Source organism: Mchenga conophoros, linkage group LG7 (genome assembly GCF_057382185.1).
Source record: "Mchenga conophoros isolate Kocher_MC1m ecotype Shallow Benthic linkage group LG7, M_conophoros_male_GT1.1, whole genome shotgun sequence".
NCBI lineage: Eukaryota > Metazoa > Chordata > Actinopteri > Cichliformes > Cichlidae > Mchenga > Mchenga conophoros.
In genome coordinates this window covers 2,389,831-2,416,714 of record NC_140532.1, presented here as the reverse complement: position 1 = coordinate 2,416,714, position 26,884 = coordinate 2,389,831, and the positions used below count along the sequence as shown (strand labels likewise).

The following is a 26,884-nucleotide window of genomic DNA, read 5'->3' as shown; positions in this document are numbered from 1 at the left end:
TCAACGACGCTGCCGGCGCTACGACTCTGTATATATTTAGATACATCTTAGAAGAATCCCTGTTTGCACCCTGTATCCTGGATGAAGGTGTACATAGCTACAGATCTCTACTTCTTCTTTTTTGTTTTTTAATCTGGACACATCATCACTGCTGCAGTTTGGCAACAATGTCGCTTAAGGACAACAAAAAGCAACAAAGACGATATTTAGTACAAAAAGCAGTTATTACTCTGATTTACCAAACATAGCTTTTAAGGTTTTATGAATTTTTCCTTCATTATTTTGTTCTTTGCCTACCTCATCTGTGCGTGTGTGGCTTTTATTTAAATGATGACTCATCTACTGCAAACCACAGCTACATTAGAGTGCAAACAAAGTACTGTTAACCTGAACCTGCATTGCTTTGCTTAGGCTAACTACACTAATGCACACAGGGGCAAAATACGGCCCAGGGGCTAGGAGCATCACATGAACCACTCCATTCTGGACCCCAACGGCCTGAAGGATAAACAAAGCAAAGCCCCAAATCAATAACGCAGCATTATGCTAAAGAATCTCGAGGTTAATGCCTGCAGTGAGTCTGTAAAAGTATGTAATTTGATGTGCAGCATTTCATCGGTGAGCTGTGCAAATCAGACAATTAGAAAGTTGTATTTTGAACATATACACCACTTTATTAGGCACACGTGTTACTAGTACTGGATTGGACGCCATACTGCCTTCAGCTTCAACATGCTGCTGGAAACATTTGTGATTTTGCTCCATACTGAAAGGCCAGACAATGGCTCATATTATTGCAGGTTCCAGTCGTTGCTGATTCATCGACAGCACAACTATGATGAATGAATCTCCCGCTCAGCCACATCACAAAGCTGCTCTATTGGACTGAGATAACTGGTAACTGTGGATGCCATTTGAATGCAGTGAACTGATTGTAATGTTCAATAAACCAGTTTGAGAAGATCTGAGCTTTCATGCAGAAAGCAGCAGTCACATAACAGGTACAGTGTGGTCTTCAATGCACGGTTAACAACCATACAGAGAGAGGCAATGATGCTTCGTACTAAGCAGCTCAAAGCGTGCAAAGAAACCATGATTAAGTTCAGGTAATGAACTCTTTTTAAGGACTAATTAGTTTTGTTATCTGATATCTTGTATATACTATTTTATAACCAACAGCTTTTTATGGGTTTTTAAGGTTTTGGGATTTTTGTGGTTAAAAAATAAAAATCATGTTGAATGTTTAGTAACTCAGTTCTGCATATTCGCCCTTCAGTCAGTCCTACATATAAAACAGTTTCAATGTGCAGAAACCAAAATGTTAATCAAAGTGGTGAGATCAGGTAAGAGATGCATGCAAATCAAAACTGGGGAGGATTTTCTGGACACTGCAGAATATAACATGAAAAAAAGAGGATCGAAAAAGAAGACAGATGCCTAATCAGTCATGTGATGATGTTTATGTGATGATGTTTGTAATATCTGATATCTGTGGGATGTCTAGTTTTGGTGCATCAACATTCAATATCTCAAAGATAAACTTAATATTATATTAAAATAGAGATATTCAGCAGATTAAATATTAGGATATCAGATGTATATTTAATTGATGGGAAAATGGATCAATCAGAGATCTGATGCACATTCTTCAGGATGTTGTCCATTTCCGTGGCAACTAGAAAAGTATTACTACCTCAGATATGACCATATTTACCGTATTTTAGTGATTTTGCTTCTGGTGATATTCCCCGCAGCCTTAGCACCACCCCAGCCTGAAGTGTTGACACCAGGCACGATGAATCCGTGAATGTTGGAACAGAAGCCAAGACTCATCTGGTCAGGAAACATTTTCTAGTGCTCTGTTCTGAATTTTTAATGAGTCTGTGCAAATTGTAGCCCTAATCTTCCAGTTCTGACAGGATTAGCACCTGGTGTCGTTTCCTGCGGCTGAGTGTTCATAGATTCACTTTGACTAGCTCACTTTAGCTTCCCTTGATGGCCCGAGCATGTCAGATCAAGTTACTAATCAGCATGCTTGGACTTTATAAACTCGTCTCAATGTAGAAAAATGTCTAATTTTCTATATTTTTCTTTATACAGCAAGAAAAAATAATAGCTGTTGATTACAGTTTTATACTAGTGTCCTTTCTTTAAACTTTTTGCTAAAAAAATGTCTTTGTTAATCTTTTCTGAGCTGAAGAAGTCGTCAGTGTGGTGATCCATGTTTTGCTGGACTTTATCAAAGGCAGACGTTTCTCTCATCGCAGCCAATCACGAGAGAAAAACACCGTTGACTTTTTTCTAAGAGACCTATGGACATTTTCTTGATCCAATTTTAGCTACTATGCTTCAGCTGTCACCTAACTTTAGAATTTATTCCAAATTTTGTACAATCACCTGCTTATATCCCTGACCTTTATAACTGCTGTATCTCTAATTGGAGACGGGCCATCCAAAGACAGCTCCAGGCACAAGATTGTTTTAAATATACACCTAATTAGTCTTACTCCTGTGAGAGACATTACAAATTAATTCAAACAAAACATTCTCAGGTGTTTTCAAAACCTTTGATAGCTTGAGACGAAAGCAATGCAACATATCTGTGTTATTTTCTTTCATTTCCAGTCTTTCTTGCTTTCCTTTAATGAATAATGAATTACTACCGTCGTGATGGAAGAGGAGCTGGACTAAATTGGAAGATAAACCTCACGGGTGGCCTTGAAAATGATTCAATGGTTTGTTTATCTGAAAAATGATCACCAGTTGAAAAATTGTGTGCTTCATAGTTAGCTTGCTTAATTATGATAATCAAAACACCATTAGGCAGCAGGTTTTCAAAAATGTGAACACGAGAGACCGTCTTGCTGTTTTTGTAAATGAATGCTACGTTAGGTTTTCCTCTTCAGCATTCACTCCTACGTATGCAAGCTAACAAAACAAAAAATCTGTAAGTTAGCAGACATATTAAAGCACTTCAGCGGAGATGGAGGGTGAAGAGGAACTAATGCAAAAAGAGACAGAAAACAGACAAAGGCAGTAAACAGAATTAACAAATGACAGCTACTGAACGAGCTGGAGAGAGCGTGAGTGGGACGGAAACAGAGAGAGAAGATTATTCGTGTTGTATAATGTGAGCCGTTGTGCTGCGGTTGCAGGATGTCACATCACAGTCGTTCCCAGAAAGCCTAACTGAACACTGGAAGCTTGCTTAGAGAAAATCTATTTGCCATTGCCTGATGAGGATTTTGCACAGGATGCAGTATTACATTTCATTCAGTGCACGAAAAATGGATGAAACATAACAAAGGCAAAATAAATAGGCTTTTGGACTCGGATTATTTTGCCTGTTATCAGTTGTTACATTTGAATGGTGCCTGTTTATGCCCCCTGAAGGCAAGAAAATGGTCCACATAACTGTTGTTCTGCTCAGCATTATGAAAACACCCAGGAATAATACACATAAAAAATAGTCCATATCTCGGAACGTGCATTTGTTAAATTGAAATGCATTCTTCCATTAATTCACATATTGATCTGCTGCAAAAAAGAGCGGAATAAATTAGTCATTGAATTCAGAAGTTTCGCTCATAATAGGAATCATTCATCAGTTATTTCTTCCCCTCTGGGTCTGCGCTACACCGAGCCAGCGGCCGCACTGAGGAATTAAAAAACGATTCTCTACACCTTCGCTCCTAGCACTTATCAATTATCACCAGCCAATATTTTCTGCCACTACGGCATTTGTTATGCCAATAAATTCACCTAAGAATGCTTCCGCTCTGCTTTAGACAGGAAACAAAATACAGAATCCAACTTCAACAGGAGCATAACAAAGAGATTTCAGAACGGAAATGGACAAAAAGACACCTTCTTTGGTGCAGTAATTGAAAACCGGGAAAGAGGCATCAAGGCAGCTCGACTACCACGAGGACGATTTAAGAACGGCTCGGCATCCAAGTGCACAATGTCGTCAACAGTCGTTTCACAATTCAAACCGCCGGCTCATTGAAACAAGCTTTTAAATATGCCATGACTTAGTTACAGATTCTTTAGAAGCTGCTGCCGCTCAGAACATGTGTTTGATGGGACACTTGAGACAGGGTGGAAGCACCGGGTGGGGAGTGTGGGGGGACTACAGGATATGGACAGAGAAAGGAACAATAGATTTTCTGATGATACCAGTCCCAGAGCTTGAGGAGCTTCAGCAGATTAATTGATACTGAAATAATGAGAGCTTTTAACCACTCTATCTCACCAGAGACGCCTTCCTCTGCCACGTTTTTTAATCTTTGTTCCTCTCTACCCACTGCTGATTCCATGAACTTTGTAACTATGCCTGCAATTAATAGTTAACTTTTATTTCTGTGTTTATTTTAAGTAAAGTAAAGTATCTATTTCCAGGAAAAGATAAAGGACTTAACTGAAGACACCAAACTTCCTTATTACTATTTAATAGAATTTTACAGCTGTTATGGCCCTGTCCATAATCTGTTTTGGTGGCTGTTGTTGTCTGTGCCTTTAAGTCTTTGCAGGTCCCGGGGTGGATGAGCTGACGGCTGCTGATTGGTCCCCTGGCCATGTGATCTTCTTCAAATCCCTCACCAGCAGTTGTCCCGGTGTAGCCACTGACAGCAGCAGCAGACCTGACCCTGGCCTCCAAAACCTGAGACTTTTGTGCCTGTGATTTTTGCGGCTTTTCTGAGTTTTGTATATAGTGTGTATATTAGCTTTCATTGTAAATAGCACATTGTAAATAGCACTGCAACAGAAGGGGTGAGCTGCCGTATTGTTTTTCCTTGCACTGTTTTCTCCTGTTTATTTCAGTTAGGGAGTTAGGTGTAGCACTTGTCTTTTGTTTGATGTTTGATTTCACATAGGGTTTTAGATAGCACCTCCTCCTGACTTAGCTTGTTTTGTTTGTTATTTTGGCCTTTGTTCACCCTGGAGGTTCATTTTTGCAGTGTAGATAATAAAACACGATTCACCAAGGAATTGGTTTCCCTCTGTGTATGGTTTTGGGGACCAGGGCGGGGCAGTCTTTTCAAACGTATGTTGCATTCCTGTACCCCTAGACTGAGGCGTAACACAGCAAACATGAAAGAAAAGTGAACAAAAGCATAAAACTGTTATAATGCACTATATCATTTGTTTAAATTCCTCTTAAAAATGTGTTGTTTGGTGAAATTACACTTTTGCAGTCTTTACAAAGATCTTTTCGACTTGAGACCACCGTGACCCCAGGCTCTAAAAATTACACTTTCTTTACTCTCAGAGTTTGTATTTAGCTAAAGACGTCCTGTGAGACAAACGCTAATGCTAGCATGCTAAATGCTAGCATTAGCTAGCATTTAGCCTGAGGCTATATGCCTCAGGATGACAGCGCTAACAGGTGTGACATCTGTCACAGTTTACTGTGAGATTTTGTCACAGTCGAGTCCTAAACAAACATATCTGCTGTTCAGATTTGATCTTCATCCTGATCAAACATGTAAAGTTTTAGAAATCTAGGTTGAACAGTTGCGAAACTAGTGTGTTAGCAGTATCCGGTACTATTGATGTCTAAAAACACATTTTGCCACCTACACCTGCCTACAGTGGTGATAGGAGGCCACACATCATGGGCATGAATATCATACATTTTGCCTTATAATGTTTTTGTTGTGTGTTTCCTTTTTCATGGGGGAAAGATTGTACATCATGCATCTTTAATTACTTTAAAATATAAGAATTGTGTGCACAAGTTTGAAATCATTTTAGATTTGCTCTGAAAATCTGAGAACTATGCTTAAAGCAGGGTATATGCCAAGAAAGAAATATAAATGAACTCTACTAATTCTGCCAAGAAGAGGAAACAAATATTCAGCCAGAAGCTTGTTGATGGCTACCAAAGCGTCTGGTCGAGGTTCAGTTTGCTATGGGACATTTAACCAAGTATTAGTGGGAGTGTAAGTACACTTTTGACTCTATGTGGATTAGAGGAAATCCAAATTAATTTTAAACTTGTGCATCAAGTTCTTGTATTTTTAAAGTCACTAAAATATACGCTGTACAATCAATCCACCCTGCAAAAAGTACAGTTCAAAGAAATAATGGAAAGCCCCAAATTACCATGACATCCCTGTGATGACTGCATGGTGTAGATGCAAACGGTGAAATGCTGTTCCTGCGAGTTTCATTGGAGTGCCTCTCGTGTGGACATTTTTCAGCCTTTCACGGACATTTACTGACGACTCCTGAAGGCTTGAATCTTAGAGTGAGGGATATGTTGGCTCTGGTAAAATTTGTACCAGCTGGAGCTTCCTTGCAGTCGTTTTACAGCCATCTTTGACAGGGTACACTGGGAATCTATGTGGAAAGCGGATGGCTCCCCACCGAAGAACATTCTGCAAAGCCACGACAACATGCAAAATGCCATGTCCACATGTGAGATCCAGACTGTCAGTCGAGGCTGTCTTGTCTCCTAATGTCTTTCATATAACAGAAAACTAGATGATTAGCTCAGTCATTGCATCACTGCAGTCCCCTTCTGACTCTGCTTATAGGAGGTCTAAATGCAGAATAGCTGCACTTACAGAGCCTTATCAATCAAGTAGACATAGCCTCAGAATATCTTGGCTTATAGATCAGCCCATGTCATTACTCTTGCTGGAGAGGCTCTTGAAGTGGGTGATGTGTTCACTTGCTTTGGGTCTCGGGTACAAAGATTGCCGCTTCTGATTAAGTTGCCCTTGTATCAGAAAGGCAGGTTAAGCTCTTTTAAACCTTCATCAGTGTATGTGGTCTAAACATCTCCCTGTGACCACATATGCAAGTCTGCAGCTCAGTCGCTTAATAAAGTGTATTTCTGTACAGTTCTGAATGTTGAATCCTGATGAAAAAAGACACGACAAGCTCAAAGTAATGTCACTCTGCTTGACCAGCTTGCAAACACTCGTGATCATCAGTACTGTGCAAGAAACTGTGTTAACTCCTATTCAGCCAAACAGCTGCGATGGTGTTGGTGTGTGAGATGAATAAAGCCTGAGGACTTTGCAAATTGTTATTTGATCCCATTCCAGCCAAACTGAAGTGTCTATACAACGCACCTTAGAAGCAGCGAAAAGATCGAGATTTTAGCCGACCTGCAATCCATCTCGCAACTCTACAAGCATGCAGACGTTCCTTATGACCTGTGCCATCATGCACAGTCGCAGATAAACTACACCACGACCAATAACGTGTAAACTGGCATGTGGCTGCAGCATATTGAGATGCTACATCAAGGATGTTATCACAATCATGGATAATAGAGTAATGAATAATAGTTATAGTTTTAAAAAAATCCACATTATTTGATGTATTTGGACGAAGAACGCAACTATTGTTGTCTGAAACAATAATTTAAAAGAGATCCAGAAACTGAAGAGCACATTCACTCACACAGAACCACACAGCCATACTGTATTAGTCACCAGGAACGTCACTTTCCACAAATAACTTGCCAAGGATTAATTAACTTACTCCCACAATGCCTTGCCAAAGTAACACCTGTGGACTACCTAACCAAATAAACGACGGCAGCGGACACAAACAAATGAGAGCCACATCATTCCAAACGGGATGGGGATATTCATTAAGCCAGTGCTGGAGAAATGGTAACAGCAGGACTCTGAGCACTGCAGGAGAAAGACAGATGATCTCTGGAAAGGCTGCGAAACACCAACTATACCTGCAGTCTGTGGAAAGTTTCCCTAATCAACTTTGCATATTTGGCCAAAGGTGGGGGGAGAATTGGGGTCTATGCAGAAATATGAATGAGGGACAATAGTGTGTATTCAGGTGCAGAGAGTTTTGTAAGGCAGTCAATTTGCTCTCAGCAAAAACAAATTTCTCTAGATTACACAAACAAAGGGACACATTTGCAGAGAAACCAAGCTCGGCGTAGGGGTGCAGGCTTACAGGCCAAATTCCAATAACGGAAACTGGCCAGTGGAATTCTTTGCACTGAAAGTTGGTGCAAAACCGCAGCTGTTTGCTTTGCCTTGCAGAGTGTTTTCATTCCACTCTATTTTGATGTGACCTTGTGCACAAATAATGATTGAAGAACATGAACAGAGATGTATGCACGCATGCATATTCATGAAAGCTTAAACAAACTGACTCAGAACGCGTGTGGAGCATGTGTAAAAACTAAAAATATCGGTTCTAGTCCTTTTCAGAGCGGATTTGTTACATATTTTTTATATTCTGGTTGCACAGGGCAGCACAGTGGTTAGCTTGCTTCACGGCAGGAAGGTCCAGTGTTCAATTCCACCCTCAGGCCGGGGTCTTTCTGTGTGGAGTTTGCATGTTCTTGCCTCCCACAGTCCAAAGACATGCAGTTAGTGGGGTTAGGTTAATTGGAAACTCTAAATTGCTCACAGGTGTGAATGGTTGTCTGTGTCTATGTGTCAGAACTGCAACCGACTGACGACCTGTCCAGGGTGTACTCTGCCTCTCACCCTAAGACAGCTGGGATAGACTCCACTTTGTACTTACTAAAAGTAGCATGCATTCGCTTTAAACAGAATAAGGATGTGGGTGTTTTCCTCAACGACGATGCGTGATGTCTTTGGTGTGGTTGCAATTATGCTAATCGTTGATAATTAAGGTTGCATGAGGAGGCCTCACATTTACAAGTGATTCAAATTCATGATGAATGAAGATGAATTTTTAATGTTTTTTACTTTTGCAATTAAGGTCACTAATGTGTGAATGCCTGGGTTTAGATCCCTGTCATGTCTCTGAATAACAGTGTGACACCTCAAAGTGGAACATCAGCAGCTCGAGCTGACTTTGACCTCAGCACAAAGAATTTCAAAATAAAAACAAGACAGTCTCAGTCTTGTTTTGTCATTTTTGTTTTTCCTAAAATGTGTTCATAGTGACAAACTGAGGTTTTGCATTGTAACACAATGAACGTCTGCTGCTTTCCCAGGTTGATTCTGTTATGGTCATTAACTGTCTCATTAATAAAAGTATTGCACGAGCATAATTTATTGCAAGAGCCAGAAGCTACTTATCTTAACTCACAGCAAAAACCTTGCAAAAGGTAAAAGAGCTTGCATAGATTTGCCCAAGGTTAACAAAATCCACCCACTAGTAATTCCAAAGGGTCACCGGTCAACCATTTGTTTATTCCATAGAGCCCGACATGATTATATTACACAAGCTCATCCAACACCACAATGCAGTTCCTGCTAATAATCGAGTTTCCACACAAAATATAGTCAGACTGAGTCGACATCCAGTAACTGCTTTGTTTGTCACACCGCAAACTATTTACCTTCATATTTGTATTTACATGGCATTTGGAGGCTGCTAACATGTCAGTCATTTCAGTATTCAGCACTTGGGACAAAGCATAAAGGCTCATGACAAGTGCACGGCACTGACAACAATACTAGCAGAGGTTTTATGTTACCCAGGGCTGGATTATCTGGACCAAGGGAAAAATATTGACATTAATAAGAAACAGAAGAATTTACTGCACAACAGTTTTTCAAACACTGGTTTGACGCGTCTGAGTGCGTCGTGAAATCAGCCAGACCATTGGAAGCTTTTCATAGAAATGTCACATCATCAACACCCACTTAATAAACATATAAGTTGTTGAGATATCGCAGTTGTGTACTTAACAACTCAACTGCTAAAGAACCAGATATACTTATGATGTGATAATTACGAGCTTTACTGGTGCTGAAAGATAATTGTTTATTTCTGTTCCCAGTGTCTATGTGGAAAATAAGCCAACCAGCTCCTGGCTACTATAAATACATGGAAGTGAATCAGTCACCTTTAATGGTTGACAAGAAAGAGAATAGACATGTTCAGGCTCAAATTAAACTTTTCGTTGCTAATGCACAACCAAGTCCTGCAGTGGTACTTCTGAGTAAAAAAATATTTATGTGGGGTGATCAGGTTGTTAGTGTTTAACTGTTGCAAATCGGCAACGCCTGCCTGGAGAGGGTTAAGGAACAGCTTGTTAATCTCCTTATTTTCCCAGGAGCTTTGATATTTGATCACAGTGCCTGCTTTCGCTACTTTTCAGTAACATTTTCCAAGTTTAATCAAAAATAACCCTTTCAGATATGACAGCTGATATAGAACATACAAACACACCAGTTCTACTCACCCCGAGTGTCTCTGCTGACCGACCACGTGTTCCTATGATGTCCACCTGCGCTAGGTCATCTGCACGTGCGCTGAGGCCGCGGATGAAGAGGACCGGCTCGCTGTGCGGAAGATCTCGCAGAGGAACCAGATTCAGATCCCCGTCCACGTGGAAGCCGGGATCCGACACACCAAACGTCACGTCCTCATTCCCCGCACAGTCATCAAACTCAACTGGAAGGAGCACACAGAGAGCCGTATGTATTTTTGCATCAATCCAAACAAATTGCAAACATCATAAATAAGAAGAAAAATCCCCATGAAACTCCGAGTCACTGAGGTATACCCTCACTGTGCAGAGCTCAAGGAGCCGTCAAACAATGCACAAAAAACAATTGCATTTCTCAGATATAAACATATGCCCTGAAGATAAACAGTTACCCCGAAGAAAGAGTGGGATGTTCTGCAAGGCTCTGTCAGCTAGGCTACAATAAACTCACTGATCTCTTTTCATACGAGCCAGCTGCAATATTTATGACTCACCGCGTGCTACGCGTTGCCGGCTTATTAATGTTTCTGACTTGCTTTCGTGGTACGCTTTGTTTTATTAAAGAGAATACGGTGGCACGTAGTTGCAGGGCTGAGAAACAAAAGACACGAGACAGAAGAGAAGTGTCACCTCTGCGTGCACATGTGGGCTTGCCTTCTCTGACTGAGGGAGTTACTGCCGAGGACTCGACCGAGCTTTATCCCCTCTGATCATGTTCATCCTCGCTTTATCTCTCTCACACACTCTCCTAGGTGTTGCAACATGATCCCCATGTACTCCCCCACCATCACCCCTGACAATCCTCACCTCCCTCATCCTTCACCTTCTCTTTACCTCAGCCTCCTGTAATGAATCCCACTGTTAGGGAGGATAAGTGAGGGAAGAGGGGCAGGAAGTCTGCATGTGTGGATGCTGTTGTTTGTTAGGAAAGCATTTGGCACATGACTGAACAGAGGTTAGTTTACGATGGAAGCAAACATGGTACCTTATTTAAGTCTCATCATCTCCTTTAAAATAAATTCTGTTTGATATCAGGACTGGAGTTGAACTGGAATCATGTGATTCCGAATATTCTGTACGGTTAGCATTATTAATCAAGTCACGTGGTTCTGGACTCACACGTTGTCTGCAAAAGCCAGTTAATTCATAATTAAAACAAAGATAAATGTACATGAAGAAGACTTAAAAAGACTTCTCTGGGATGCCGACAGGCAGCGTCCTACGTGATTCAATCCACTGCTTATCTTAACTCATATAAGGAACTCTGTAGTTATTCATGAAGGAAATCTTTCACAAAACACCCAAAAGCCTCACTGCTGTGCGTTCCCCTCACAATGGGGACTCAGAGGCCATCGCTCTGAGGAAGAAACGGCTTCAGATGAGACCGTATTCATCGTGTTTCTCAAAGCAACTTTGAAGATAAAGCTCAGCTTTGGTGCAGAGGCTACAAGCTTTCTCTGTAAAGTTAAACCTAATATTCAACTTTCTCTGTCTGTATGTTAAATGCTGTCTAAACCAGTTTATGTGCAACAACAGTGATTAAATATGTCAGACTGCCAGTCTCTTGTTTATTCCATAGAGACCATGAATAAGTCAACGAAGCAAACTTTTGTTTTACAGCGCTACTTTTCTTTGCGCTGCGTGTTGACCCCGTCTGTTCCTCTGTGCTGCCTCGAAGGTTTCTGGTTGGTGGAACTGATCAATTCAACTGGGAGCACCTGGCCAGTCTCTCTGAAGCATTTAATTGAATGCTTTTTCAAGCTGGAATCTATGCAGACCCTTTGACATAACCTATGCGTGTTGCCGGCATACCTGTGCGGGCTGCGACTGTCGCAGAGAGGTGCGTGTTAGGTTTCGGTGCAGGCAAAGCTACTGTGCAGTGTGGTATAATTCGTCTGCCAGCCTCTGTTCTCGCTCTTCATCCACCCAGCACCAGACTGTTCGTTCGATTGGCTTCAGCCACATTGATTTACAATTCAAACCATTTAACAGCTTCTGCCTATCATTGAAACCATCATCTAACTGCTGGATGGATGAGTGTTTCAGTGGTATCATTCACTACCTCACTTCACAAAATTCATTAGCATTAATTAACATTAATTGTGGTTTTTTGTTCTTTGTTGGTTGATAAATTGGTAAATTTGGGTCAAAACTGTGTCTTTCCAAATATGTGTCATCAGTCTTTACCCATTACAATGTATTAAATGAAACACAGTCTCCTACAACCTCTAACTAGGTCGAGTATTTCTTTTTTTTAATTGAATAAGCAGTGAGGGTATTTAAACTGTAATTTACTGGATACAGCATATATTATTTTAAAAGACAGGGATTCACCAGAAAAGAAGCATTCATGACTGCTGCTAATTTCAGATTCTTACTGACATTCACTGCTTTATTTTCTAGCACCATGCTGGAGAGGAATTGTGTTGTAAGTGCAAACCCACCATTCTCTGCAACAGCAAATTAAAGTCTTGCAGGAAGCAATGGAACCAGACGGCACAGCAGCACTGAGCTGTTACATTAAGTGCAATGGACAACAATTTTTCAGCAGGAAAGAAAAAGAAAAATCAGCGTGCAGTCTCTCAGGCCACAACAGTAAAGGCCAGCTCACAGACTTCTTCAAAACAAATGAATCTGGTTGGTGCTTTTTTGGTTTGGTACCCACAGAACTGGTCCAAGAGTCCTACGGTCACAGAGCCAACCACGCGATACAGATACTGCTAAAGCAAGCAGGACTGGACTCTTTATTTAAATTATTATTTTTCATTATTTTAACAGAACTCATCTGTTTTCAGGCTTTTTTTTGATGCATTGATATAACCATATAGCTAAAATGATGGTTCTGTAATAAGAGTGTAAGAACTTTACAGTACTACTAAAATATTCCCTCTACGCGATAGTTAATGGCCTAAGATCATCACACTGCCCCTCTGATTCTCTTCCCCCGAGTCTGCTCAAAAACACTTTTAATATTGTTGGCCCTTTTATTCTGAAATTGATTAATACGTCCCTTACTACAGGCTGCGTCCCACTATGCTTCAAACAAGCTGTAGTTCAGCCTCTTCTTAAAAAACAAAACCTGGACCCAACTGTTCTGTCTAATTACAGGCCTATCTCAAAGCTTCCTTTTCTATCTAAAGTTTTGGAGAAAGTGGTCTATCTACAGTTGCAGGCACACCTCGATTCTAATATGATCTCTGAAAAATTTCAATCTGGTTTTAAATCACTACATAGCACTGAGACAGCACTTTTAAGGATTTTTAACGATATTCTCTTAACTATGGATTCTGGCAGCCCTGCTGCCCTTTTACTGTTGGACTTGTCAGCAGCTTTTGACACGGTTGACCACGACATCCTGTTATCACGGCTAGAATCGCATGCTGGCCTAAAAGGATCTGCCCTTCAGTGGTTTCGCTCCTACTTGACAGAAAGGTTCTTTTATGTCAATATGGGCCCCCACAATTCCAAATTAGCTCCTCTTAAATACGGCGTTCCTCAAGGCTCTATTTTGGGTCCCGCCCTCTTCGCACTCTATTTGCTGCCATTGGGCTCCATCTTCTCGCGGTACAGCATTTCATTTCATTGCTTTGCGGATGATCTACAGATTTATCTACCTTTAAAATCAGGATCAGATCAACCGCAGCTCTTATTACGCTGCCTTGACGACGTTAAACAGTGGTTATCATTAAATTTTTTACAGCTAAACGAAAACAAAACTGAGGTTGTCATTTTTGGCAATTTCAATCATATCGACAGCACGTTGGGTACCCTCTCCTCGTATTGTAAAACACATGTAAAAAACCTCGGAGTTTACATTGATGGTTCTTTTAAATTGAATAAGCAGGTGAGTGCAGTAGTTCAGTCCTGTTTTTTTCAGCTAAGACAGCTAGCCAGGATAAAGCCATACCTTCCGGCTGACGTCTTCGAGCGTATCATCCACCTTTTTCTTACTTGCAGATTGGACTACTGCAATTCATTGTATTATGGCCTAGATCATGCCACCATCCATCGCCTTCAGATGGTTCAAAATGCTGCTGCTCGCCTGCTAACTGGTACCAAACGGAGAGAGCATATAACCCCAATTTTAGCCTCTTTACACTGGCTCCCTGTCCCCTACAGGATCCAATTTAAACTCTTACTTTTTGTTTTTAAGTCACTCAACGCCCGAGCCCCCCCCTACTTGTCAGAGCTCCTCTCTGCCTATGCTCCAGGAAAACCCACGAGATCTAGTTCAAAACTATTGTTGTCCATTCCACGGACTAACCTCAAATCTCGTGGTGATAGATCCTTCTCTGTGGCAGGTCCCAGACTCTGGAATAGTCTCCCCGTTAATATTAGATCTGCTCAAACTCTTGAGCAATTTAAATCTTTACTAAAGACACATTTTTATGCTCTGGCTTTTAACACATTATGACCCAAGCATTTTGGATTTATCTGAATTAGTTAGTATTGTTTCAATTCTTCTATTTTATTGTTTCTATTGTTATTATTGTATTACACTGTAGTTTTTAATTTTATTGTTAAGCACTTTGTGCAGCATCGGCTGTTGGAAATGTGCTATATAAATAAATCTGACCTTGACCTTGACCTACGTCTTCATTTTATACAAGGTTACGTTGCATTGTTGTCATATGATAAACACTCGACTAAATGCAGGCACTTAAGTTTCTTGGAAACAGCATCTACCCCTTAATTTTAGAAATGATGTGTTGACTGCGACACACGAGTCTCACTGCATTTAGTCTAAGTGATCGTTCTAATGCATACAGATTAGCCCGCAGTAGGGGAAAGGCTGCTGTTCAATTCAAGTACAATGGCAACCCACTGCTGTAATTAACACGTATTGTTCCACTGATGAAAGCGCTCAAACTTTTATTACCCGCCGCAACAGCAAGGCTCGTATTGTTTTCATCCCGTGTGTGTGTGTCTGTGTGTGTGTGTGTCTGTGTGCAGGTGTGTGTGTGTCATCCTCAGATGGTCTCTAATTGTTCATGTTTTCACCATATCATGAAATTCAATGTAATTCAAATAATTTGCTGGAAGACTACATTGTGTATTCATCTACCTACATTCTACTGTACGGCTATTTTCCATCACACCATGACCAAGTGGACAGAGACAAGTTCCTGTGTGACTTTAAAATCAATAGACTGAGTCTATCAAAGCTCTCAATTAGTACACTTAACCTTTGTGGCTGTGTAGTCTGGTTGCTTTTACCTTTTCTTGCAGACATTTTATAGTCTTTCATTTGGAAAGAATCGTTTTCTGCCCTCTGGACGAAGGAAAGAAGACGAGAGTAGCAGAGTGACGGATGAACGTAGAGAGAAGAAGGAGAGAAAAGGGAATGGGAAAAGAAAATGCCAGAAACGGCAAGGCTACAATGGACAACTACGGAGAGCTACAAAGTCAACAACTGACTCTCGAGGGAAACAAGGCTCTGTCTCAATATTCAACTCTCACTTCTAATCCAAAGCATGAAAGATGTGTTCATTTCCATTCCCATTACAAGCCTCAGATTTATTTCAATAACATGGGCGCGCTCGTTAGAGCCCGCAAATTGCAGCGCCAAACAGTGTCAGTGGCATTTCAAAGGCAGCCAGAGAGTGTTTGATGGTATTCTAATGTTGTCAGGTTTTGGGAGGATTTCAGAAGAGAGCATGGTGAGCTGGCAGCTTTGAAGTCAGGCAACAATGACAGAACGCAACTTACCCCTCTCAGCACCCACACCCCCACTTTCTTTCTGGCTCAGGGTTGAATAACTGTGCACAACATGGATTAGGGTCACCAAAATCCCTCACTGAGGATTCGAGAGGAAAAGCAGGGTGTCATGGGGGTTTGACTTTTTCCTCAAGTTTGACATTCAAGTTCCTTTCAGGCTAAACTTTCCTTTGGAGTAACAAATGTTCCAGAAACCCACTCATCACAGACCAGGGTTACTCTAGGCTTGATTGCCTGTCCGATTAGTGTTCACCAAAACGTCCACGTTCTCATTTATTGCAATAGGTGTAGGCTGCTGGGGGATTCCCATGATGCACTGGGTGTTTCTTCTACCCTCCCTACGTGTTAACAGACCTCTCTGCACTGAATCATACCTGTTATTAATCTCTGTCTCTCTTCCACAGCATGTCTTCATCCTTATCTCCCCCCAACCAATCACAGCAGATGGCCCCGCCCCTCCCTGAGCCTGGTTCTTTCGAAGGTTTCTTCCTGTTAAAAGGGAGTTTTTCCTTCCCACTGTCGCCAAAGTGCTGCTCATAGGGGGTCATATGATTGTTGGGTTTTCTCTATTATTGTAGGGTCTACCTTCCAATATAAAGCACCTTGAGGCGACTGTTGTTGTGATTTGTATAAATGAAATTGAACTGGGTTTATGATGTAAAAAATGCACTTACCAAGGAAGTCAACTCTAGTATCTAGCTAAGTAAAGAAGAAACAAAAAACTATCAGTGCATTAATATTTTTGGTTTGCAACATGATGTGAAATCCATTAACATCAATTCAAACTGGTTCATTGTTGCAGGGGGAGGTGGAAAAAACTTGGTTTTAATTGTTTTCTATTTTCTTTTTATAGCAAACTGGAAGAAAAGCAGGATGAGATGTGCAGTACGGAGGCTAATGTTAGAACTTGTTGGCATTACATCAAACTATTTGTTGAACTTATTCTGGCTTTTTTAATTTCTTTTGCATTGTGCAAGGATTTAACATGTTTCCATTCTAATTTACTTCTGCCATTAAGCGAGATATTTTTCAATAACTAAGCAGACACCTCATATTCAATCATGCCAGTTAGCTTAGGATATTTTAAAAGGACCATCCACACTGATGTCTTCATTTTCATGTCTTTCAACGGTGCTAGGCAGAAACTCATGCTGGATTATTTTGGCATCCCGCATTATATTTTCATTGACTCAGCCACATAATTGAGATCTCCCCCCTCCCCTGTCAGGTACTAAAGTTTTCCTTTGAGGTGTTGTGAAGACAATTTTCTATCTTGTAACTAAATGTCAAGTCTGCATGATGGAAGAGATGGGAATCTGAGGGCTAATCTCAAAGGTGGCAGCACGGGTGTGTTTAAGCTGATAGCTGCCGTGTCTAACCAGAGCGACTATGCTCAGCCTCATAAAAGGCCTCTGGAGAACGCTATTCTCAAATAATCACCCCGCATTAGAGAGAGGGAGCTGCTTTTGAAAATGTATTTACGCCCTGAATTGCATTTTACCCCAGAGTTTCCTATCGCTGCGCATTGTGTAAGGCCCATCACTAGGACTCAATAGTAACAAGACGTTAGCTTTTCATCTAGCAAGATAACAGTTTGCAGGGATTTAGCTAGCTAGGGGGTCCTGACAGCAGCAGCTTTCACCTTGGCTTTAGCCGACGATTAAGACCCCCCACCTCAACCTTTACTGCCACTCCAACTATCCAGTCATGTCACATGCAGTTTCTAATCATCAAGTGTGAGAGAAATGTGTGTTTTTTGCAAACCAGAGAGTGTGTGTCCTTTTACTCAAACCACTGTATTCTATCAGACGACTGTATCACTCTCATTTGTCAGTGTAAGCATGGTCTGTGCATACTAGCTTTTATGCACAGTGTTCCAGGGCCCTTGATCATACTTTGATGTGTGGCCCTGTCCACTGTGCTGGTGACTAAAGCCAATTAAACTACAGCTACTTTCTGATCTCAAGCAGCATCAAAGAGTTCCCATGTGGACTGTTAAAGGTCAGTCAAGCATGCTAACTACCTGGTTAGATGTTTCTATCATCTCGACACATCTGTGCTACACTTAATGTTATGTTGCCTTGGATACCTTAGCAACATGTATTTTTGTATACGAGTGTTTTCAGACACAAAAAGACTTGATCAAAGCCAGAGAACAAAAACTGCAATAAGTACCGGCTCCTGTTGTGTTCTGGTTGTTTATTTAATCTAACTGGTGCAGGGCTTCATCTTATCCTTGTATACGTGTTTTATCAAAGTTATTTTGACCGGCCTTCACAGTCAAAAAGTCACCAGCCAATAAAAATCAAAAGGTGAGACTACATATCAAAGCGAAGTCAGATCTTTGATCTTGACATCTAGAGGAGGAGAGAGCTCGGGATTAAAGTGGCAGCGAGCATGAATTAGCAGAAGAAGTATTAGAAGAGGAAGAAAACACAATATCCACTTTGATATAGCGCAGCAGTCTAAACAAAGGTATAATTGATTAAAATAATCATAGTTTGGTGTGCCCTACTAAACAGAATGGCATGAACCGAGGCCCTGGCCATAATGGAAGTTATTAATTACACCTGTATTCACACCGTAATGGTAATCAAAATAGCTGCAGCAACTTGTCAGTATAACAGTCAGACTAATTAGGAACAACAAAGTTTGCTTGTAAAGTTGAGAGACTGAACCCTGGAGAGAAAAGGTTTCCCCATCGAAGGCTAATGACAGCAAATTGTATTTTTAACTGTTCCCAAATAAAAGTAGAGAGCAAAGAGACTGAACAGATATGCAATGACAGAAATGTAATTTTATGTAAAATAAAAAATGGCTCCATACAGACTGTAGTGGTTAATATATTGTCTTAACAAGCTAAAGATCCCTGCCTCAACACTGAGAGGAGACACAAATCCCTGGGAGGGCTGGGTCAGTGGGCGTCCGGTGTAAAACTCCACGTCAAATGAAGTATGTGGATCCACCCACTGCTGCAACCCCATGAGAATGAGTTTATCGTGGTCGGGTACCACACATTTCCATTCCACACAAGTCACTTATGAAGACTGGATATTTTATTTTCTACAAAATCTTATTTTCAAATAGGAAATAATGAATTCTGCTGTTTACAAACAGGTCACTCAGGTCTGAGTGGGAAATATCTGTACATGTTTCCCAGGTTGCTTGACCACTCATAAATCTGATCAAATAGGGCTGTTCGATATAACGATATATACCGGATAACGATATAAAAACATCTATTGTTTCATTTCACGCTATCGTTTGTTTCGTGGTGTCGCAAAATAAACTGTTTACGACAATATTTTTCATGGTTGTGATGGTCACTGTAGTGACTATATTAATTTCTTAAAGTTCTCTTTCTCTTATATATAACCACACTACGGACAGACAAGCCCTGTTTTTATGCGTTGTCGTTAGCAACAACAACGGAAAAACCATCGCGTGTCCGCTTGTTTATGTTCCACATAAACCTTTCACAATAAAGCTCAAGATCCTGTTGAGACTTTTCAAAATAAACTGAATCACGTGAAAGAGCCGATTATTTACGGATGAGAAGTATAAAAGAGCCGCCAGGTGCTAAAAAATAAACCGTAGACTCCAACGTTAGAACAGGCTTTTCCCCGCAGCACGCCGTGTAATAAATACTCACAAAGAAAACGGCGCCGTTACAACTTATGTCTAAAAATGTATCGTTTCATGCATCGGTTAAAACACTCGACTCCAGCTACACGACGCCCAGCTGGAAACACTTCACACAAGTCGAGCTGCCCGAGATTCACAGACTTTACAGAAAATGTTAAATTTTTGTGATTTATATGGTTATCGGACGATAGATGTCTTATATCAGGATGATTTTGGTCATATCGCACAGCCCTGCTGACAAAATATAAATGTTTCTGTCACTGATAACATCCTAGTGTATATCAAAAAATTTGAATATTGTTAAAATGTTTGATTGTTTTATATATTCCAAATTCATTACATATAAAGTGAAATGCGCGAGGTGGAAATCCAGTATTTGAGTTTGAGTAAGTTACTATTCAGACAGTATAAATACTTCTTATCTCACTGTGTCACTGTGTTCATCATGGATAAAGGACTTTCTTACAAACCGGCCCCAGACTATAAGACTCCGCCCTCATCTCTCCTCCACCCACACGGCTGTGTGCTGAGCCCCCTCCTGTATTCTCTCTACACCCACGACTGCAGTTCGACCCACAACAACAATCTCATCATCAAGTTTGCTGATGACACCACGGTAATCGGACTCATCTCAAAGGGAGACGAGGAAGACTACAGAGAGGCAGCCTGGTGTTCAGAGAACAACCTGACACTGAACACTAAGAAAACCAAAGAGGTCATTGTCGACTTCAGGAGACACAGCACTGACTTAGCCCTCCTTTACATCAACAGGGAGTGTGTGGAGAGGGTCCACACTAGGGCTGCACGATTAATCGTTAGAAAATCGTGATCTCGATTCATACTTATGTGCGATCTCATTTCCAAATGACAACGATTTAAAAAAAAGAAAAAAAAAGGATGACGATTGTACCGCATTTTGATCCGGGACGTAATCTGCATGAAAACAAGCGCTCACGCTTCCTGCTCAACAAATGACAAGGGCGGAGCCTTATACCACGTGATACAGAAGCCATCTGGCAGGGAAAAAACAACGGAGAGCACGTGAAACTGCCCGAGGGGAGAAAACACAATGAGGGCAGAGGAAACGTTTCCTGATGGCGGTGAGAATGACAACCCCACTGTAAAATTACTTCCAAGAAAAGGTTCTCATTCCTCCGTGTGGAAGTTTTTTGCCTTCAAAGAAGACGATGAGAGTCAAAAAAATATCATTTGCAAGCTGTGTTTTGCCATAGTAGCAGCACCGCAAGGTAACACTACAAATCTGTATAACCACCTCAGACGTCACCATAAAGTGCAATATGACGAAGCTGTAAAGGCCAAGAAAGTGACAGGAGAAAATCCGTCCCCGTCAACCACCCAAACATTAATAACAGGAACCTCATCAGAATCAGAATCAGAATCAGAAAGGGGTTTATTGCCAAATGTTGAGCAGGTTTACAACATTAGGAAATTGCTGCGGTGCTTCAGTGCAAACATAGTGTCATAAATAGCACTTAAATAGACATGAAAAAATAAAAGTAGGGATAAGAATTAAAAGTGCTACGTAGAAAGATATGTGCATGAGATATACATGAGATATATACATGAGAATAAGAATTAAGAGTGCTACGTAGAAAGATATATACATGAGTGCAGGTGGTGATCAGTGCCAAACATGGAATGATGCAGTGACACAGCGTAGGGTCATGTGTTAGTGGCGGGGACAGTCATACGGTTATTGTTCATGTGTCCAACAGCAGAGGGGAAGAAACTGTTCTTATGGCGAGAGGTTCTGGTGCGAATGGACCGGAGCCTCCTGCCTGAGGGGAGCAGGTCAAACAGACTGTGTCCAGGGTGAGAAGGGTCAGCTGAGATCCGAGCTGCACGCCGCAATGTCCTGGAGGTGTACAGGTCCTGCAGAGATGGGAGTCTGCAGCCAATCACCTTCTCAGCAGAGCGCACAACACGCTGCAGTCTCTGTTTGTCCCTGATAGTGGCTCCAGCGTACCACACGGTGATGGAGGAGGTGAGGATGGACTCGATGATTGCAGTGTAGAACTGCATCATCGTCCGTGTTGGCAGGTTGAATTTCTTCAGCTGCCTCAGGAAGTACATCCTCTGCTGGGCTTTCTTGATGACGGAGGTGATGGTGGGCTCCCACTTCAGGTCCTGGGTGATGGTGGTACCCAGGAAGCGGAATGAGTCCACAGAGGTGATGGGGGTGTCAGACAGGATGATGGGGGGGAGTGGGGCTGTGTGCTTCCTGAAGTCCACAATAATCTCCACTGTCTTCTGGGCATTCAGCACCAGGTTGTTGTGGCTGCACCAGGACACCAGACGTTCAACCCCATACAGCGCTTCCCTTTACCCGTCGAACTCCCGCAGGCACAAAGACATTACGGAGGCTATCACTTATCACCTGACCAAAGATATGGCTCCATCAACACTGTGCAAAACGAGGGATTTAGGAAAATGATCAACACCCCAGACAAACGCTACACAGTGCCGTCCTGCAACTATTTTTCTATTGTTGCACTACCTGCTCTATACACGCAGTGTCGAGCAACGGTGGAGAAACGTGAGACATTTGTTGTTTTTATGTTTATTTATTGTTTTTATGTTCAGTCTCAACTGTTACGAAGTTGATGTGCAGTTAATAAGTGCAATAAATATTTATACTGGAAAAGAAAATCGTGAGAGAATCGTGATCTCAATTCTAAGCCAAAAAAATCGTGATTCTCATTTTATGCAAAATCGTGCAGCCCTAGTCCACACCTTCCGGTTCCTTGGCGTCCTCATCTCTGCTGACATCTCCTGGACAGACAACATCTCAGCGGTCGTCAAGAAGGCCAAACAGCGGCTGCACTTCCTGAGGGTCCTCAGCTGAACTCCAACCTGCTGCTGACCTTCTACTGCTCGTCCATTGAGAGCCTGCTGACATACTGCATCACGGTATGGTATGGCAGCTGCACCAAGGCAGATAGAGCGAGGCTTCAGAGTGTAGTCAAGACAGCACAAAAGATCATCGGCTGCCCTCTCCCCTCCCTGATGGACATTTATTCCTCCGCTGCCTCAGCAGAGCAGCAAACATCATCAAGGACAGCTCCCACCCTGGTTTCAACATGTTCAGCCTGCAGACTCAAAAACAGTTTCTTCCCAAAGGGCTAATTAGGAAGAGAAGCAGGCTGCTGTTTCAATTAACAGAAAATTTGCGATTTCATCTGGAAATCACATAAATCCAAAGTGTTTGTGTGAAGGTTTGACAGTCTGTGGTGTTGGTTGGTCCTCTGTGTTTTATCAAGTTCAAAGTCATCACAGTCATACACTTTGTGCTTTCATGGTTTTGTGACCATGCGATGACTGTGCTTGATTGGCAAACCAACTCAGCTGGCGTGAACCTCACAGAGAATCGACGTCGTATTGTCAAGATGGACATGAGAAGCATTTCAACCCAACAATGCAGACCAGCTGAAGGCAGCTATTAAATCTACCTGGGCTTCAACACCTCTGCAGTGCAACCAGATGATTGCCTCCATGCATGCAGCACTGATGCATCGAATCATAGTAAAAGAGTTGCAGCCAGATTTTACACGCAAAAATGGAACTTATCAGAAACAGGACTTTTCTGTATTGTAAATCTTTTCTAATATTCGAGATATCGAATGCATGATATTGATAAGCTAAAAGCCACAATGAGAAAAAATGAAAACAATGGAAACATTTAACTTATAGAAGAAAGTTTAGCCATTTGAATTCAATGGTGACATTAGATGGACAGTCGTGCCAATGAAGCTGTCAGACAGGTGGTTCTTAAGAGTGTCTGGTTTAAAAAATGAAAAGCCTTCATTTTAAATCATTTAAATGTAATACGCACGTATCCATTGTTGAAAGCAGAAAAGTGGTTTGTTTATCTGCTTATTTCAGAGACACGGTGTCTTATTAGTCGTGTTTGACATTCACTGATTTCTTGAGCTTTTCTCTCTCATACGGTGAAATTCATTCCAGCTAGTGGAAAACAGATAGCTAATTATAACATGATGTGCCCCGTGAGTGTTCTTACAAATAACAGGGCTCTGAAATGTCACTGTCAGCATATGCCCACAGAAAAATAGGCCTATTGTGAGTCTCTTACTTTTTATTTTAAGCTACAACAAACACTGTCAAAACAGTAGAGAAGTTACACTGTGCGGGGCTGACGTTCCTACAATTGTTTACTTGAGGTTCGGAGATGTTGAATCACCAGCTCAGAAATGTGCAAAAGCTGATTATGATAAGCTGGCACTTACAAAATAGATCAGTCATTGAGAGCTTAGCAGTCGAGTTAAAGTCATCCTGCAAACTGTGCGGCGCTGAAGCTCTCTGGAGCCGCAGCAGTCTCATTTGAATCTGAATCGTTATCTTTCAGCATGTACATGAAAGGGGTTTCTGCTAAATACAACAGCTGGACTGGTCTTAATTTGATGTTTGGTTTGTTACACTAATCTGTAGAATCACCATACATCCCACGATACGATATTATCGCAATTTTTAAAAATATTTTGCGATATTCAGATTCTGTCCATAAAGGTAAACTTTATTAATATTAATTTTATCTAAAATCAAAGTCTCACACTCAGTCTTTCTCTCATTTCAGTTTTATTGTTGACAAACTGAACGGTTTGTATTACAGTCTAGTCCAACTTAACTGAATGCAACCATCTGGTACAATTACAGCTATTCTGCACTATGCAATTTATGGAAACTATGCAGCCCCTTCAGCAACTGAAGAATTTGAAAGTAAATTAAAACAAAATATAGTTTTACATTAAATAAAAAAAGTTTTAAACTTAATTAAAATAAAACATGTCTTAAATTAAAATAAGTAAACTGTCATGTTTATTGCTGCCAAAAAAAAGTTAAACACATTTGGACAGTGAAGGAATGTCAGGATTGTTGCTCAGAAAAAGGATCAACATGCTCTGAAGTCAGAGCACAAAAACCTTTTTGTAACAAAATATCGATTTCTGCTGTCCCTGTATCGATACATTATTAGCAAACAAAATATCACGATACTACACAGTATCGATTTTTTCCCCCACCCCTACTAATCTGTGGGATTTCTTGTTATTGCAGTCAACAGGCAGAAGCGTGCAACTCTGTACTGATTTAATCTGCTGCACTGATGGGCACTGATGCTCCTGCTTGCTTACCTTTACTACTGTAAATCTGTCAAATCGATACAAAGGAGAGATGAGACAGTGAGTGAGAGAACAGTGAGGTAGACAGTAATTAGGATGAGATAATGAGGGCCGCCTCTCTGGTTGAGTTGCAGATTCTCTATTCTGCTGGGCCATGAATGCCAGAACAATGCCTCCAGGCAATGTTAACACAAACACACACACACACACAAACACACACACACACACACACACACACACACACACACACACACTCTGCAACCAGTCAGTCGAGTCACTAAACCGAACCTAATACTAATCTCACACTGTTTTGGACACACAGAGGTCTTCTCAGCCATAATTAAAGCTAAATCACCGCCTGAGTTGCCACCTTTAGTTATTATAAATACGATTCAGTCCTTAATACAGAACAGTTCATCTTTCAGTCCCAAAGCTGGCACACGTTTCGCTTCTCTTCAAACCTAGCTACCCTGTCATGTATCCAGGTACCAGAGGTCATGTGACCAGCATGGTAACGTGACAATTCAGACAATATTTCCCAGATAACAGACAAATGTTGGCCTAGCCTGGGTTTTTGGCACTTACAGCTCAGTTATGGCACTGTCACATGTTGTGTTTGCCAGATGAGACTCAAATATCAACACATTTAACAAAGCATCAGTGTGTCGCCATATCCAGATTCACTGTGACTCAGTGCTGTGAGTTAGGGCCAAATGTATCCCAAAGGAACCTGCAGCTGTGGGTCACAAAAGCTCACATGCTAACTTAAAGATATTAGAATTCAGTGTCTCGGGGAGGGACAGTTGATTTGTTGAGGTGTTTTGAGACATTTTGCCATGACATCCAGGTACTTCAATAGTCAGAAAGTTGTGAGAATATTTTCTCTAGGCCATGTTTCATAGACATGACCAGCGACTGACACTTATAGTCCACTTTAGCTCTAATTTCTCAGTTATTGCCAGATGTTATGACATAAAAATGCAACTGTAGCTGCAGAGGCCATGGTAAAAGGATTTGGATAATTTCTAAAGTGTACATGGATACAGCACTAAGTCAATGCAGTGTCAGTCATCCTTATGAAAGAAGGAGGACAATAGAAAACTCAAATTGACAACCTGTCGATCGATCTGTTATTTTCTCTGAGTTCTATTTATTTTGGATATCTGCAATCAACGTATTCAGCGCTGACAAAGCAGAACAACAAAGAAGCAAAGGCTTGATTTAAACAAGGTTTTCTGAGAATCTTTATCCTGCCATAATTGCACTTGTTATGAGTATAGAGCACTTTTTTTAATAATCACCCACAGTCATCAAGATGCAAAAAACGTCTGAGACTGTCCTCTCAGTGATTCAAAGACTCAAACACAACACAAACTCACAAAATCAACTCCTCATTAATGGCACTTTGAGGAGTTTAAGGCAGATCCTGTAAGGACAGAAAACTGAGCCTTTCAAATGACTGATAGGAAAAGCAGGCGCATCTGCTGCTTTGCATTCCAGCAAACTGGTTTCTCATTAAAGCTAGAAGGAAAGTGAACATAGGCAAACAATGTTCCTGTACATTTATTGAATTAATTCCTGCATTTGTCAATGAGGATGTCAGCTCATGAGTAAAAATATATTCTTCAAGGTTTTGTGCGGTGCATGCATATGTAACACTGACAGCAACAGTAAACATCTCGTGTCTCCGCACAAGCTGGAAATGTTAAGGCCTCCAGGCTTGGTCTTTGATGTCGCCTGTTCCAAGGTTACACCTGCTTAAATATGAATTCATTTAAATTCCTTTTTCAAAACAGTTGCGCAGATGCACTCCTCACCGGGTTTTATGTGAAAATATAAATGAAAGTATCTCAGCGTCTCTAAGCGATTGAGATCCCCTGAAGTCTAGCTTGACAAGGTTAACCACGGCAGCAGATCTGAAGGGAATGAGTGGGTTTATTCAAGCACCGTAACAAACTTAAATCAGTCTGTGTTTGTTTGTCACTGGCAGGGCAAAGGGTTTCATCAAAGAGCGCTGGGGCAGGGGCGGACGCCAGCAGTGATAGTAAGGTAGCCTTGCAGAGGGAGGGAAACTAAGCTGCTGCTGCTGCAGTCACAATAAGACACATCGAATGGGAAATCCATCTCAGGGTTATGTGGTAACAGCGCAGCTCTGCTTCATTAACAGACTAGTAAATTTAGTAAA

General features: G+C 41.3%; 1 protein-coding gene across 1 annotated transcript in view; it reads right to left on the bottom strand.

Annotated features, from left to right (window-relative positions):
* cdh13 (cadherin 13, H-cadherin (heart)) overlaps nucleotides 1-26,884 on the bottom strand; it is a 409,102-nt gene that overhangs the window by 260,373 nt on the left and 121,845 nt on the right. Inside the window, exon 3 of the mRNA XM_085281498.1 lies at nucleotides 10,154-10,365. Within this exon, the coding sequence (XP_085137624.1) occupies nucleotides 10,154-10,365 (212 nt within the window). The remainder of the gene's footprint in view (nucleotides 1-10,153; nucleotides 10,366-26,884) is intronic.